The 17,571-nt window shown below is 38.5% G+C and overlaps 2 protein-coding genes across 6 annotated transcripts; both read right to left on the reverse strand.

Moving 5' to 3' along the window:
- Positions 1–791: 791 nt before the first annotated feature.
- Positions 792–13,678, reverse strand: LOC137607773 (uncharacterized). Of its 5 annotated transcripts, none has more exons than XM_068333734.1 (10): positions 13,378–13,662; positions 12,688–12,777; positions 8,901–10,860; positions 8,421–8,516; positions 8,141–8,209; positions 5,670–5,892; positions 3,569–3,700; positions 3,252–3,369; positions 2,874–3,045; positions 792–2,659 (listed from the first exon to the last, which is right to left on the reverse strand). In XM_068333734.1, exons 2-10 carry the CDS (start codon positions 12,724–12,726, stop codon positions 2,532–2,534), a joined length of 2,937 nt encoding a protein of 978 aa, XP_068189835.1. In that variant the 5' UTR covers positions 12,727–12,777; positions 13,378–13,662; the 3' UTR covers positions 792–2,531. The 5 variants fall into 5 exon arrangements, with proteins under 5 accessions (XP_068189835.1, XP_068189836.1, XP_068189837.1 ...); XM_068333735.1 differs by having other exon boundaries at positions 3,252–3,364; positions 3,567–3,700; positions 13,378–13,661; XM_068333736.1 differs by lacking the exon at positions 13,378–13,662 and adding an exon at positions 11,230–11,303 and having other exon boundaries at positions 12,688–12,748.
- A 1,403-nt stretch (positions 13,679–15,081) lies between these two features.
- Positions 15,082–17,493, reverse strand: srfbp1 (serum response factor binding protein 1). The gene is made up of 3 exons (XM_068333303.1): positions 17,424–17,493; positions 16,692–17,135; positions 15,082–16,574 (listed from the first exon to the last, which is right to left on the reverse strand). The coding sequence occupies exons 2-3, from the start codon at positions 17,124–17,126 to the stop codon at positions 15,375–15,377; spliced, it is 1,635 nt and encodes a 544-aa protein (XP_068189404.1). The 5' UTR covers positions 17,127–17,135; positions 17,424–17,493; the 3' UTR covers positions 15,082–15,374.
- Positions 17,494–17,571: the final 78 nt, after the last annotated feature.

Raw genomic sequence — 17,571 nt, forward strand, 5'->3', positions numbered from 1 at the left:
AATAAATGGAACAGAACCCAAAAATGAAAATCATTTGATGATACAAGATATTTGATATGTGGCTGACTAAAAACTTACTGTAAAATGTGTGAATGTTTATTATGTTCATAGAAACTCACCATGAAATTTAATATTAAAACACTTCATAATTTACCCTGTTCAATGCAAAAAGTATTTTGCTTATTGTAGAAGCATTGCTTTGAGGAACCTTGCCATTTTCTTCATTTTTGGGCCAACTTAAACCCAATGCTGTTGTGTAACCTTGTGACTTAGCCAACCACAGCTGGTGTAAACAATGCTAAATTCATATGAAATATGTTTCATTTTTTCAAATATCTTCTGAACATCTCCTTACCAGGGTAGAATTAAGAATGGTTAATTTAGAAGGTATCTGCAGGACAAAAATGTAGAAGGGTGGATGATGTCAAAGATCTGCAGTATTTCACTAATTTCTCACTTCAGTCAACCTCTAGTGGTTCAAACCCTGACGTGAAAACTAGTTAGTGAGTAGCAGAAAACATTCATTTATGAGAAGAGCTATAAAGCAAAAAGCTTACACAACAACAACTAAAACGATTTAAAAGAAGTTGTGTGATCTTTGGAGAAAGTCACTTCATTTTTGAATGTATTCTCATTATTAAAAATGTATCTGAAATGGCTTTAGTGGTAAGTGTTTGAAAAGCAAATTGTCTGGGCAGCAATTCAAAGTGACAGTGATAAAAATGATTGAAGTTCTATGAAAGTGGAAGTGATTCCTTATTGAACACACACCATACAGGCTCTTGTAACCATATCCATTTATTACTTTTCAGGCAGTAAGTTTCACCAGAACTGAAAACAGTGAATGATCCTTAAATATCATCTCTTTTTTTTTTTTTTTGTCTTTTTTAAAAAGGTCCATAAGGCACACTTTTGGTGCACAGCATGTCATGTGATTCATCAGGTAAAGAAGAATCTGAGAAGTGAATACAGTTAATGCCATGAGGAACTCGGAACATTTAGCTCTGAAAAGAAGACTTCAAAGAAAACACAGTAATACTGTAAGTCTCAATTAGATCCCAGTGTAAACATCTCAAGAAAGCTCCAGGTCTTCCATGCATTCATTTCCAACATAAACTGGTCTGAGTACAAAAATGTAGAGTTTATAAATTATTTTAACAGCTAAATATTCATGTCCAGATCCCTGACGTGGACATAAGATGAGAGTAAATCAGGTCAAAAAAACATTCAGTTTTAAATGCTAATACAGTAGATTCACAGTTTGGCAAACAGACTCCTGACAGCATTCAGTTTCCATCTTTGGAGAAATGAACCTAGACCAATACCATGTAGGAGCTTTTTAAACAGAGGCTCAGTTGTCTCACAGCAATCAAGTCAGTGCCTTCATTTTACTCTGTTCAGTCCCTTCTCTCTGAACAGCATCAGGATGACCGGCGGTATTAGAGTCCTTGCAATGACATTTTGAACATGATGCCAGCTGGTTATTAATTTTTCTAATAATCAGTGATGCAAAAAAATCAAACAAAATCCCAACAGCCACTGAAATGAACAAACGTTAAACATTAAACGATAGGAGAGTCCATTTAAGAGGAAACTATGAACACAAAGCTAGAACCAGTCAGATGACATGTTAGATCACTGGTCCAATTGCTGACCTTGGCCAACTGCATCAGCCATGAAGACACGAACTATGGACAAATAAATCTGTGATTATGTTCACTGATTGATTGAAACTGATTGTTAATTAGAAACTTCGGCAAATTCAGATTTACTTCAGTCATGCAAGGATTAAAATTGAGATTTTATGGCAACAGCGATTCCCAGCTTCCTGTTACAATACATATGTACAAACAATATCAGATCAATACCTAATACCAACAGATACCCAGACTACAGGTATTAATCATTATCAGAAACAATCAAATCAAGTGCATTCCTTTTTACTACTGCCAACACAAGACATACTGGTTCTTTTCATTGCAAGGCTTTTCAATAAGGATGAATGGGTGTTAAAACCATCAGGCTAAATTATGACCATAAACAAAATGTCATCCATGATGTTCATCAAGACCACCATCACAGGGCTGTTTGGAGGCTAATGGTCAGTAAGACAACCTGAGTTCAAACTTCAGAGGATGTCAATGTTGAAACAAAACATTTTTCTGACTCACATGTAGGTCAAGCCCCAAAGGCACCAAAGAAAAACTGCCCTTCATTTCTCCATAACGGCTGGCACTCAAAGATGAGTCAACGTGTTGCATTTGAGTAACAATCTCCGCTACAAACCTGAGGACCAGTTATATAATCCAGGATAAGCAAAAGTCAATAAAACAACCAATAAAATCAGCGCTTTGTTCCTTTACCAACTTCTTGCTCCTTACTGTGGGTAGATGGGCACTGCCTCCAAAACTATTGTATTTCCGTTAGTGGTTGAGTGGGCTATTTCCATTCACAGCTGTTGCAGGTCAACACCAGAGAATTAGTCAATGATGCCCTCATCATCAGTCTGGCTTAGGAGGTAATCCTGTCTGTCAACAAAAAGGGCCAAAGGTGGAGAGAGTGACAAAACTCTGCTGATTTTCAGGCAGGTATTGGGAGGAGGTGGGCATGTGTTCCATTGGCTTGGCCAGCAAGCTGGAGGTAGCGATTTTCAAATTGTCTGGAAGAAACAAAAAGGTGTGGAGGAGACAATATGAGTAAAACGAAATGTTAGACATTACTGTATGTGCTGAGCGGCACCTTGTAACCAACACTGCAGAATATTCCATCTTTCTAAAGTTTGTGTTGAATAGTGAGGCGCAATACAGACGTGACAATGGCTCCTTGATCAGGCCATTAGAAAGGGGCTACAGTATTTCAAAAGAACAATTCACCTTTGGAAGGCGAGGAGTTGGACGAGAGAGGGGTAGAGCGATTCCCATTGCTGGCGGAGTTTGAGCGCCTGTCGTTGGCCACACAGCTGTTGCGTTTCATTTTAAGTGGGACATCACAACAAATAAACACCTCAATGGGCCTGGTTGTGCTGCGGAGATGAACCTGGAGGCTCTGAAAATCAATAATGTCTTTATTACGTGGGCTGGGAGAATGGAAAACAATTTTATATCATCTATATATGTGCACACAGACACATTAATTACAGCCATTGTTGCACCCGTAAATCCAGGCTTGTCTTGTTTTACTTGAGTTTCAAGTCAATTGATTGAACTTCATTAGATTAAAAGATGCAGTTATATTAGGTTGAAAAAACTTACCTCTGCTGGGTGCTGCATTTCTAGTTTTGTCTCAGATGGGGCTTTGATCACAATCACAGTCTGATCTTTAAAGCTAGGGATACTTCGGATGTCATCATAAGTCAAGTATGCAAATGTAGTTATCAAGGTCAGGGAACATAACCAATCGCTGCTGTTGTTGACATACAACTAGGACACATGCAATTATCCAAGTCTACCAATTCACATCGAAAGAGACAAATTAATCAAGCCACATCTTTGATCAGACCTTACACTCACCATCAATATTCACAATATCTATTTGAATTTGCTGACGTGACTTCACGATCAAAGGATATTTGTCACTGTGCTGGTTTTCATTCATCTGGTGAATCTGCAACATACAGCTTTGGATCAACTCATCCAGGTGATTCTCCTCATCAATGAGCTCCCTCAGATCTTGACCACAGGTGAAATTCACACGACCGCCTCTACACACATTTTGATAGAAACATCAACTGATAACAAAAACTCAGAAAAGTGAACATTGTGAAGTTTAAAGCCAAGTGGGGACATATCCATTTTGTCGCCACCAGGTGACACAGTTGGGTTGGTATTTAGGGAAAGTTTACCATACATGCATACATGCGGATGTCAAATCTGAGCATTTGCTATTGCAACAATGCATCATCAGGTGGGTGAAACTAACTTGTCTCAACAGTATAAACCCACATCACGTTGCTTATTAGTAGTTGAACAACCCAACACTTTGTGAATTCTGCTTCACAAGCGATGGATTGTCAATGAAGAACCAAGTCTGGGAATAGTGCTTTTTTTGTTGTTGTTGAAGTTAGACATTATTTTCTGTACGCGGTAACTTGTTTACTGCCCAGTGATCTGTACTGGACTCCATCTTAGTGCTGTATGTTAACCATTGTATTACAAATCATACATAACAAAAATATGCAAACAAACATGCATACAGTAGCTGCACAGTGTTCTCGTTTGCAGGGGTCCTTGCATCTTTGACTCAAGTTTTTTGACAGGGATGCATGATCATCAGACAACATGTGTCCCTGGGAGGCAAGCTTTAAATACTTACAATAAAAAAAAACAAAAAACGATGCAGCCTTTTTCCGTGAGATAATTTGGGGAAAAAATTATTTACATTTTATTCATTTCTCAACTTAAATTTCAAACCCAAAAATTGCCATTGCATTTTGATCTCATGTGAGTTTCTCATCACGAGACTCACCTGCATGATTCAGCAGGTGAATTGACCATAAGAGGCAAAGCGAAAACCAGAAAAAATCCAAACATTTGTACTGCAATAGACCCCATCGTTTCCATGGGTAAGGCAGGGATAAATGTCAGCACCCAAGACAAAATGCAGCTTACAAAAAAAATGTGTGGAGAATGGTCTTTCAGCTTGGTGCAGTGTTCACAGGAGAATATATGAATTAAAGGCAAAGAAAACTATTGAGTGTAAAACAAAAGTGAAAAAAAACTATTACTTCTTTATTTCTAAAACTTTTTTTTTAAAGAATGACTACCAGGCTTTAACATTTTAAAGATATGTAATATTACTTTTTTTCTTTTTACCAAAACAGTCATGATGCAGTTATTAATAAAATCAAAAAACTTAAGTTTGTTTAGCTTTTATATTGTACTATTGGCAAATCTCAATCTTTGCATACAGCTTCTACATTCTGTTATTACTTTGGGATGCACAAACGTCATGTTGGGATGCAATAATTTTTTTTGAAGTGCATTTCAGGGATTCCAAGGACTACTTTCTTGAGGAAAAATGAACTCCGCACCGCATGAACATGAATTGAAAATTTAGAATTACATATACATGTGTATCCATAAAATCACAATATATATACAGGTGCATCCCAAAAAATTAGAATATAGTGGGAAGTTTTATAATCAATCATTTCAAATGTGACAATTTAAAATATTCTAGAAATTAAATTAACTCACTGGCTGTCAATGACGTCAATTACGTTTTTCAATGGGGAGGGCTGGGCAACAGCTTGTCAGTGAAAATCAGGTTTCTTAACATGGAATTTAGCGTCATGACCACTAATCCAGTCACAGAACAGAGGTTGATGAATCAGAGGAAGATGAAGAATTTGTGGCAGCTTACGATGCCACAAAGTTTTGCATATGTCAGTGGTCATCCATGAGGGAACACTGTGTTTCTCTGAGCGAAGCATCTTTCAATCAGTCAAGAACTAAAAGAAAATACTGATAAATGTCTGGAGCAGCACTCTCCAAAGGACATCAATTGCTACAAAGCACTGGAAGCGAAAGAGTTCAATGTCTGTGGGATGGTTTGAATGTATGCATCATCAAGTTTATTTTTATCTTAAATAATGTTCAGTCTAAAATATATTAAATTTGCACTTTTTGAATCAGTGAAAATACATTTTCCAGTATATTCTAATGACTGACCTTCTTTTCAGAGCATCTCGCCTTAATGCATTTATACGGTTTTTTACATAAAATTTCACTCCCTTCCATGTCCTGCCTTGGAGCACCACCGGGGAGGCCTTGATGCACTTCATACACTGGGCTTTTCCAGGAACCTTTCCATTGTTAATACAGTCCATGAGCGTTTTCTCCACAGCCTTAATTTCTTCTTGGGTCCACTTCAGTCTTTTCTTAGGTAATAACCCTGAAAGAAAGATTAGTCATTGCTGTTCTTCAAATAATGGGAAATGTTTCAATCCATGTCACATGGCAAATTATGAAAAATTAAATAATTTCCTCATCACAACAGCAGCACACTATGGAATCCTCAATGTGGCAGTTTGACAGATCACAATTATAGTTGGCAACTGGCAATATTTTACAAGCACTTAAAAAGGATTATCAGTGACAGGAGTACTGGTAGTAATAATGCAAACTTCACAAGAATGGATAATGAAGGTCAGGTGGGCGGTCATAAATCTGTAATACAATTATCTGATATATAAGACGTTTCCAAAGGTCTTCACAAAGAGGAAGATTTTAAGTGATTTAGTGGTGGCCAGAGGCATGATGTGCCTGATTTTAGACACCATGAATAAAAATATGGCCCTGTAATGAAAAAAACCCAATCCTCCCAAAAAATAAAATTGTTAAAACTAGAGTAGCAAATGCGATTTTGAAAGTATTTTATAAGTTCAGTTAAAAAGAAAGATCAAGTAGATCTTCTAAAACTACATTTATGATCTGCTTGTTAGCTAGTCCAAAAAAGTTGCAAGTGACATCACAGTGGAATAAGGATAATGTTTAAGAGCATTCAGTCAAATGAAAAAAATAATTTATTTTAAAGTTTTATGTGCTGTGACAGCATCTAATTTTCACAAGGTTGGGAAATGTGGAAATTTTGGACGAACACTAACGGATAGTGGTGAGCTGTCTATTAATTTATCATTTGTTTTGTTTGACAAGATATGGTGGTAATATTATAAATAAGTTTACACCTGTTAATGCCAAGTATTCAATGAACAGTGCATTGAACAGGAACAGTAAATACTTTCAAAAAGAAGTTCGAGAAAGGTGGCTGTTCTTGTTTAGATGCCTGGTCCATCGGTGGAAAAGTAATTTACCAAGACACTGGACTCAATGGGTATTTGATTTATGAATAATATTAATTAGTACATCAGAGGGACAGCACATGTTAGAGGTTTTGGAGATAAAGTGAGAGAGGCCAGACTGAGATGGTTTGGACATGTCCAGAGGAGAGATAGTGAATATATTGGTAGACGGATGTTGAGTTGTGAACTGCCAGGCAGGAGGCCTAGGGGAAGACCAAAGAGGAGGTTTATGGATGTAGTGAGGGAAGACATGAAGGTAGTTGGTGTGAGAGAAGAGGATTCAAAGGACAGGGCTAGATGGAGGAAATTGATTCGCTGTGGCGACCCCTGAAGGGAAAAGCCGAAAGGAAAAGAAGTAGAACCCCGGAAGTAACATCTTCAGTTTGAAAGATGTCTATCTGGTAACATTTTTTGAATTTCTAACCACTCATAATTTCTAAAAAGCTTTTAAGTCTTTTGGCACCTTGTCATCTGATCTATCAAAACACAAACAAAAAAACCCAAGAGACTTATTACAGTGCGCCCTCGCGCATCAACAATTACGACTCCACCTCATCGTGGATTTTTATTAGGTAGTGATACTATACGCGCATTCTATTGGCTGATGGCATTCGGAAGTGAGCTCTGTTCCGTCAGTCTCAGACTTTCGTGAGACACAAGAGTGCTTCAAACAGTCGATAAGAGTGTGGGAAAAGGTAATACAAATAGAAGGTGGTTTCATATCAGGATGGGGGAGGGTTCATAAACATTAATTACCGTAAAAAATTAGATTAATATATCGTTATCTCAATCGCAGATTTCTCAATTGCGTGTGGTTCCTTGAACGCATTAACCGCAAAAAAGGAGGGCGCACTATACATGCAACTTTGAGAAAATAATCAGGTACAATGCAGAAGACAGAAGAAGCATTCATTCAAGTAGCCCTATGAAACTGCAGACTACTGTATAAAAAACAATGATTAAAAGAAACTCAAGAAGAAAAGAAAGAAAAGGCCAGAAGAATAGATAAGACAAGAGTCAAGATAAGACTAACTCACTGGTTGGAGAGATCTCAGAGAACAGACAGGAAGAAGATAGATGCTGAATGACCAATTGTTACAGGAGCAACCCATAGGTGACAATGTTAGTAGTATAACTTTAAGAATATCTCTACTCTCTACTCTCTATCGTGGTTGTCTGAATGCTGTTGTGGTTATGTTATTGTTTATCTGTTTTTAAACAGACTGCAAAACTAATTTACCCATGAGCAAAAAATAACCGTCTGAATTGAATCTGAAGGTTAGCTATGTTTTATCAAATCTTTGCAATCTCATTTTCTTTTTAAGTAAGAAATATTCTTACCATTGCCTGAAGGTAGATCTTTGCTTTGTACAACTTCAATGGTAGATTCCGTGATCATCCCAGACTGACCTAAACACAGTAAGTTTATTAAATGATGATACAACAGAGCAAGTAGTCTTAAATTACTCGATCAACAGTTAAACTTCTCACAGATTTTCTTAACAGAACAAAATCAGAAACTTTCGGCATTATAATAATCCCAGATTTTCTATCACTGTTTAGTTTGACACTTTTATAAACATTTTACTATTATGGTCAACAATGACAGTTTCATTCTTACCTGATGATTTAGGAGATGAATTGTAAAATGCAGTATCCATCTCAGTTGCGTCAACTTCATCATCACTGTCTGATGCATTGTCAGCAGATATTTTCTCTGCAAAACACAGAAACAACATACTGAATGTGAAGCTATTGGTTGGCTCAAACTGTTATTAAGCACATTAAAGCTCAAAGGAAGAGGAGCAAGGATGGAGATAGTACTGAACAGCTAACAATGGAAATGTATATGCTTGCAATGAACAGTTTACCCTTGTTTTAATACCATCAAGAGAGTAACTTAAAATGAGGAAATACATAGTAATCCAGGGTTAAAACAGTATTACCAAAAACAGTATTACCAAAAACAAAGTTTAGAATCTTAAATATGAAAAGACTGCCCTCAGTGTCTAGCATCACACTTTTTCTTTAATTATTAGTTTTATTAAATCTCTTGCAGGGAAAGAGGAGTCACATGTAAAGAGTGATGCAGGACCTTTACCTTGTGGATCTATGTTGATCTCATCTAGGTTTTTCCCTCTGAAGTTAGACAGCTGCCCTCGTTCCAGGGCCATCAACAACTTACTGATCTTTGCCAGCTGTAAGGTCCCGTTAGGCAGTCTGTACTGCTGACGGACTCTGATGTCGTGGCCGAAGCAGTCTGCCAGGTCGTCCAACTCGTTGTCCTTTAGGTTGAGGACTTTTGACATGGTGGCCGCGTGTGTTCTAAATTTATTTGAGGACAAAGCTTCTGGGTAGTTTACTCCACACTTATGAGCCATCTGACGAATAACATCTGACCCTGTGAAGTGTCTGAGAGTCTGCGGTCTCCCAAATATATATGGATTTATATCAAACACATCACAATTACGGCGATTCTGGACAAGCAAGTCAATCGATGACACCATCATAGGGGTGAGGAGAATGGGGATCTTTCGGCCATGATTAAATTTGATCTCAATTCGCTGGAAATGCTTATACAGCTTCTTCTCAACTTCGGACACAGCAAGCTCCACATCTGGACAAGTTGCAGAGGTATCTCTCAAGGTAAAAGAATTCAACAGCATTTTAGATACTTCCCCCGTGCTTATCTCGTTGAAAAGTATAACCTCACAAAGAGTGACTTTGGCAAGTTCAATCCAGTTCTTCTTCATTACTTCCTCCTTGAGCTTCCTCTGGCACTCCATCCTTTGCCTGTCTAGATACTGGTGCATCTTTCTCATGTCTTCAGCAAATGGTAGAAGCCGGGGAGCATTCCATTTCAAATCTTTCAAATTCCTAAGAGCATGGGAAGACACACATTTTTTCCATTTGGTGTCACAGATGTGTTTAAAGACCTGCACATTGTGAAAGATTGCCTTATCACCTGAGATCACAGCCTCACATTTAAGAATATCCGCCACGTTCTTGAGATTGTGACCCAGCTTAAGTGCTAAAGATGGCTTTTGGTAGACGTTGGTCTTCTCATCCAAGCCGGCCACCTTCTTAACTGCTTCTATGACATGAGGAAAGTTAGCTGGTATGAAGAAATCTGACAGCATCTTTAACTTGCCATCTTTCTGTCCTTGAAGAACAACTCGCCCAGTCTCACGCATCTTCTGTCGGATGTATTCTTGTTTTGTAGCATCTTGACAATGCTTACTGAACAAGCTTGCTCCAAATTTCAAGATGCACTTCTCACTCCGGACAACCTTTGTTATGTCATCATCCTGCATACTAAGAACTAGTTTCCAAAACTGGTCATCCATGCTGTCTGGTACTGGCTCAGCATATTTACAAAGGGCTTGGTCTGGAGATGTTCCTGGCTTTGGTCTACTTGTTTGTTGAATCAGGTGACATGTCTGCATATGCCTCCTCAGTGATTTCCTCTTGAGATAAGCCTGACAGTGGATGCAATGCATGTAATCACCAGGTTTTGCAGGTTTAATGGTTTGGTAATGGGGTATTACCATTCCTTTTCCCTCTTTAATCACTTTCGTATTATGCGCATGGTTTCCTTTGTTTCTCAAGAAATCAAATTGCAGCTTTCGCCCCATAGAGCCTTTAGGATATTTCAGTGCTTTTTCCACTTCTGGTAATTCACTGTGTTTGCATTCCAGGTGGCGTGGCATTTTGCTGTAAGGTTTACTGCAAAATACACAATAAAACCTTTTATTGTAAAGCCTGCCACCATCTTTCTTCTTTTTCAGTATCATGACTGTCACATCAGGAGATGAGGATTCTCTGGGGTCATTTGTATCTAAGGAACTACAAGGGGGCACATGCATTTTCTTAAGTGGTTGGACTTGCAGAGAGGAAGCTGAAGTTGTTTTCCTGACTTTTTTTTTCTTCTTCACCTTGGGCTGTTCAATATCTGGTGAACTGTTGCTCTCAGATTCAACAGATTCCGGAACATAGTCATCCTCACCAATGTCAGAACTTAATGGCAATGTTTCTGTGAATCCAAGCTTTTGTTTGTGTAGCTAAAAGAGAAAAGACATTATCTTTCAAATAAAAGAACAGTATCAGGGTTTCAAGAATAAAAAAAAGTCAAATTAAAAATTAAAGAAATGTGGGGAAAATAAAACCTCAAAACACTATTATGTCTTTTTTATTGGATACTGGGAGTTTAAATGTATTTTACAACTTTTTTAAGTTACACCTAGATTTGCTTGAGCTTTATTTTCTAATAAATAAATCCTTTATCAATCCCCATAGGGAAATTACCTTTTTCCCACTCCAAATACTTCACAAGTATACAGCAATTCGCGCTTCAAGATGCCCGGCTTCACTACATCGTATCCGCGCTTCAAGATGCATGAATAGTACTGTATATATTTGAATAAGCTCACTTGAAAAATTGTCATGCTGTCACCAACTCCACCCACTATCTGTCAATCATGGCGCCCAACCAATCACGGCGCATCTGCCAGTGGGAATCACATGAACAATATGGCGTAAGGCATCTGCTATGTTAGGAGAAGAAATAACCATACATGGACTTCCCAGTTAACATAATTGTCATTATGTCACACACAGTTATCCATCGTTACTCGCGGTTAATGCGTTCCAGGACCACCTGCTAACAACAAAATTCTGAGATATTGCGACAAACTATTTAATTTAATATTTAAAGTACTTTAAAAGTTTATGACCCCTGCCCATACTGATATTAAAGCACCTTATATCTGTATTACCTTTTCTCACACTCTTATAGACTGTTTAAAGCACTTTTAAGTGTTTCTTTAATACACGGTAGTGCTCTGCGTTCAGTGAGTCTTGGAATGCAGTGCACTTCCGGATGCTGTCAGCCAATAGAATGCGAGTACGGTATCACATGACTACCTACTTAAAATCCGCAATGAGGTAAAGTCGGGCATTTTTAAGTGCGAATGCGCAAGGGATTACTTTGTGTGTGTGTGTCTTTATATACAGTATACAGAATATATATATCACACACACACACACACTGTACAGGCCCGCACACATAAACACACACACGGGGCCTGTAGGCACGCTGATAATGGGAGCTAGGGTGGCAGGCTGCTCTGGCATAGGGCCCACCAGCATGCAAGGGGATGGTGCGAGGGCACCTTGGCAATCTTAGATTTTAAACATGATTATCAATCATTTTATTTCTGTAAAATCAAAAAAACCTTTAAACCTACACAGCTGTAACTAGGAAAGCTCTTTGAGGGTATTTGTTATGATAAAATAAGCTCAGGTTATTGCTATGTCACACATACCAATAACTTATTTCCTTTTTGTAAGTAGCTTAAAACTACAGGCCCTATTTCTGAAAATTAATGTATTATTTTTGTTTAATTAACTTTTTTACATATTAATCAACTCTGCATTGTAAAATGCATCATGTCAAACTGAAGGCACAACATCATTGCAATGTCAGAACAAAATTAAGAGATTGCAGCCTACACAAAATCACAAAGTGCTGTATACCATTGGTAACTTCTGATTTTTCTGGCCTTAGCGGACCAAAATTAATTGGATCTGCTTATGAAAGATTCATTTGGATGGACTTTCAAATGGATTTTCTCAACTGCCGACACCACCACATGCATTTCATCCCTGATCAGCAGTGACAGTTGTTGGCCACAATACTTCATCCAACATTAGCTTTTTTTACTTGATTACATAATTATAGCAGGGATTAATTAATGGCAACAGGATATGCTTAATGTTTTTACGAAGCCAGCAGTCAAACAGGTGAAGCTTGAAATATCATCATCAGTCACAACATTTCTCCTCTCTGGAATGTATTTAATTATGAAAAAAGGTGAAGCACCACTAACATTCAAATCCAGACATTCATTTTCTTCATATGCTGTCATAACGCAGGCCTTCTTGTAATGATCCTCACATCTGTCGTGTCCTCCGAGTTTCTGGTCGTGAAGAAAGCGACATGTTAAATACTATAAAGCAATGAAAAACAACCATTTGTAAATTTGGTCTTTATTTGTGAACAAAAGGTGTTAGATGTACAGTATTTTATTATCGAATTGATAGCTAGATTACAAAGTGATCTCATGTGTCCCAAAAGTAGAAGTGCAGAAGAGGGGGGTGGAAGTGGGGGGGGGGATTTAATAATTCAGAATATTTTTAAAACCCGTCTTAAGTCTTAAGAAACATTATTTCCATTTCCATCAATGATTCAGAAATATTGCAACATGTAATATGGAGGGATTCAGCATTCCTTTCAAATTCTAAGTAACATATCAAGTACTTGTGCTTTATGGAATTCAGGCAGCTCACTAGTACTAGCTGTAATAGCGGCAGTACTACAAATAGTAGTATGTGGATGATGAATACGTGCATAATTATAATTAGCTGCAGCTAGGTTATGTCAGCTAGCTAGTATGGGGAAGACTGCTGAAACTTAGCTTTAACGGATCAATACAAGTGAACAATTAAATCTAAGTTTGACACGACACATTAATGAGCTTACAAAAAACTAAGAGCCATGATAATTAGGGGAAAATTACCGTTTTCTTTGGAGTTGTTTACTTGTAACTTTCTCCGTCCCCAGCTACGTCGCACTTGTCTGCAGGTGTGTGTGTGTCGAGCACATCCGTCTCGAGTGTGTGTGTCTGTCTGTGACGTCAAAAAGGAGCACTGGATTTTAACTCCAGGACACACCGGAGTTCTTATTTGGTCACAAAGAGCCGCACATTGAGGCTGACGGCTCAGCCCTGTCATAAAACTAACGACAAATTAACTCAACGCGACTGGGCAGCAGAAAAGAAAACTGCAAATTTGACGAACACAGTTCTGTAATCCGCCACAGAATTGTGTCCGCTGGTAGAACTATCCCTTAAGGCGGATAGTTAACAGCAAAACCGCAGGGTTTGAGAATGCTTTAGACACAGCGGCAATGTGGGATGGGGGCGGGGTAGCAACAGGGTCGGGTGGGGACCTCCTCAGGATGTGTATGAAATAAGAGCCACAGACGTGGGGGGGCAACAGCAAAAGGGTAAACTGACATTTAAATGAAAAAAACAAAAACAAATTGGAGAGAAACCACAGTACATACCTTAATGTAAACAAGAAGTTGTTCATTTTTCCATAGTTAAACAAACTAACTCACAAACTAGTGATATTTTGCCAAGGTTTCCTTTTTCTCCAAGGACTTTGCACATGAAAGTTCAAACACATGTGATTATGTTGAGCATGTACACTTAGATTGATGATTATAGCAGTGTGTCTAAAAATGTGAGTAAACCTCAAAATTGAAAAAGCCATTGAATATGATAATATTTTACGGAAAGGTAACAAACATCATTTGCAAAAAAAAAATATCAGTGTTGGCATCTTTCTTTAAAACTCAGAAATGTTCTGCATAAAACTAAGAAATGCTTGAAGTTACTGCTTTAACTTAACTGCTTTACTTCTGTGGTGTATGGAGTCCACCAACTTCTGACATCAGTCAACAGGTACTCCAGCCCACGACAACTGTCATAGTTTCCACAATTCCTCTACAGTTTTTGGGTTTGCATCATGAACAGTATTTTTATGTCAACCACAAGTTTTCTATGGGATTTAGGTCTGGGAATTGTGCTGGCAACTCCATTAGTTGGATGCTGCTTGTCTGGGTCCATGATTTTGCTTTCTTGCAGGTGTGTTTGGGGTCATTGTCTTGTTGAAACACACATTTCAAGGGCATGTCCTCTTCAGCATGAGGCAACATAACTACTTCCAGTATTCTAATGGACTCAGAGTGATCCATGATCCCTGGTACATGATATATAGAGCCAATACAATAGTATGAGAAACATCCCCATATCGTGATGCTTGCATCTTCATTGCTTCAGTCTTCACTTTGTACTGTGGCTTGACTTCAGTGTTTGGGGGACGTCTGACAGACTGTCTGTGGCCTTTAGACCCAAACAGAACAATCTGACTCATCAGTCCACAAAATTTTATGCCATTTCTTATTAGGCCAGTGGATGTGGTCTTAGGCAAATTGTAACTGGTTCAGCACATGTCTGTTTTTCAACAATTGGACTTTGCAGGAGCTTCTTGCTGTAAAAAGTCATCAATAAATATCTGAATCACCACATATCAATTTCTTCAATTTTCTATTTTCTACAGGATGACATCATTCGAAATTTACATAAGAATCCAAATGCTTAGCAATACATGGAAGTATGGAGAACGATATTTAAGGAAAAAAAAACAGTCAACTTCTTTAAAACTTTAATTAAAAATATCTTGCTTAGGAAATTGTTCACATTCAATCACAGAATCTTTTATACAACACATTTTTCTTTGTGCTTTGTACAAAATCCTCCCAGTTTTGTGACTTTTTACTACCTGTATGGATGTAAAAACTGATGAAATATCGACTTAGCAACTGGGAATGTGTGTCCATCAGGTGATAAACTGTACACTTAATAGTGTTAAGAAAACACGATTTACCAAATGGGACAATGTAATACAGTGAAACAAAGGCATGTATGCAGCTCTAATAAACATCCACTAGCTATTCATCATCAACAAACTTTATTTTCTTTCCCTGGAAGGCCAGGATTTGTCCTTGTTGTTCTTTCCTTTTTTTACTTGCCTCCCAGGATGGATGCAGTGCCTGTTTTGATGCCATCACACGTCCACCCAAGTGATCCTTTTGCCTTAAAACATCACCTCTGCCTCGTCCACCCCCTCTGCTGATAGGGTGAAAGCCTTTGTCTGGCAATTCTGACTTAGTTATTTCTGTTCCTTTTTCCTGCTTTATGAACTTGGACTGTTTACTATAATCTCTTTGACCACTACCGCTCCTTGGTTTCCCTCTGCCTCTAAACTTATCTCCACCTCTTTCTCTGTCTGAACCAGGATGAGATGCAGCAAGAGAAGAGCAAAAAACAGACTGAAGGGAGGTTGCTTTCAATTTCTGCCTGGACTCAACTTCATCCAATTTTCTCTCAACATTGCCTTTTGCGACCATTTTTACTTCTTGGGTCTTCTCCCCCTCTGCACTCTTCTGCTTTTTCTTCTTCTTCCTGAATTTGTTAATTTTTCCAACAAAGAAGTCATTATCGCTCTCACTCTCTTCAGAATGGGAGGACTGCTTGTGGAAACGTTCTTCTGTGCTGTCATCAAAGTACTCTTTTTTATCTTCCTCATCTGATGACTCCAAATCACTCTCTTCCACATCTTTCTTTATCTGAAGCCCTTTAGATTCAGACTTTACAGTTTCCAGTTTTCTTTTCACAGTGTCTTTTCCTTTCTTACAGATAGCTGGATTTACATTCTTGGGTTCTGACATTTTTTCTATTTGACCAACCTTATTAGTTGAATTAGTTGCTTTCATTGTTTTAATTCCAGGTTCAGTGGAAGTTGCATTTGTATTGTCTTTACAGATACCACTCCCTCCCTTGTTGTTAGTTAGTTTCTTTTTCACTCCTGGCACGTCCTCTACTTCTTCAGTCTTTTCATCTTCCTTTTTGGCAGGAAGTTGCGGGATGATCTTCCCAGCTTTATTTTGCACCTTTTCTTTCACTGTCTGCCCTCCACCTTTCATCCGTTCCTCTTTGAAGGATTTCACAGCAGCCTTGATGTCATCAATCTTCTTCTTGAACTGTGGATGTGTGGCGATGCGTGATATAGCCCGGTCAGAAATAGTAGATTTCGGGTTTTTGCACACTTGCTCAAAGTTTAAATCCTTTTGCAAGGCTCTTTTGGTCACCTGGTAGCAAACAAAAACAAAACATTTTATGAAATCTTCATTGATCTTCAGTAACCAACATTTTATGAAATCATCTTATACAATCATCAACTTATTTTTAATTTCAACAAAACTTACCAGGTCTGGTGAGAGTGCCTTCAGTGCATGAATCTCCTCCAGTATTCTGGCGGCTCTCCTCTGGTTTTTCTCTATTTCTGCCTCTTTGCCCTTCTTCTTCTTCAGAGCACCACACTGTCGCGTCAGCTTCCTGATTATCAAAGCCCTCACTCTTTTCACCTCTTTCCTCATCCTCACCACTTCATTGTTGAGGTTTAGGCCATCAGAACTCTTCTTCTCCTTGGCTTGAACGGACAATTTCACACGTTCCTCAGTTTTATCTGCAGGCTCGCCTTCCTTTTCATTTTCACCTCTACCGTCCTGTTCTTCAACATCTGCATCAACCTCTCCCTCCTCATCGTCGTCTTCTTCGACCTCTTCTTCCTCTTTCTGGAGGGAATCTTCCTTTTCCCTTTCCTCAGCAGATGGCACCATTTTTTCTTTTTTGTCGTCCATGCAGATAATCTGTTAAAAACAATTGTAGATCGTTAGCTGGCTACACCTGTTTTCACTGGCAACAACCACGATAAAATTAAATAAGAAGCTACAGCCACGAATAGTGGAGACAACATACAGTATATACCCACTGGGACCGTAAAAAATACCACATAACGTGGCGTCAACGTGGATTTTTACCCACGAAACGGCATGTGAACGGCATAAAAAAAATCAGACAGCTGGTGTTGACGTAACAGACAACAACACGTAAAGTTATTTTAAAAAATCATTATAATCCGTTGTTACCACACTTACTGTTTCGAAAAGAACATATAAAGGCTTAAAACTGAGAAAACGGTCCCGGCTCACAGGGGGCAGCCATGTTTTCCACGCATCCAACGACGTCATGACGTCAGACGTCAGTAAATTGATGCAGCCCGTCGTGAGAAGGGGAGGTCCTTCC

Source organism: Antennarius striatus, chromosome 14 (assembly GCF_040054535.1).
Source record: "Antennarius striatus isolate MH-2024 chromosome 14, ASM4005453v1, whole genome shotgun sequence".
Lineage (NCBI taxonomy): Eukaryota > Metazoa > Chordata > Actinopteri > Lophiiformes > Antennariidae > Antennarius > Antennarius striatus.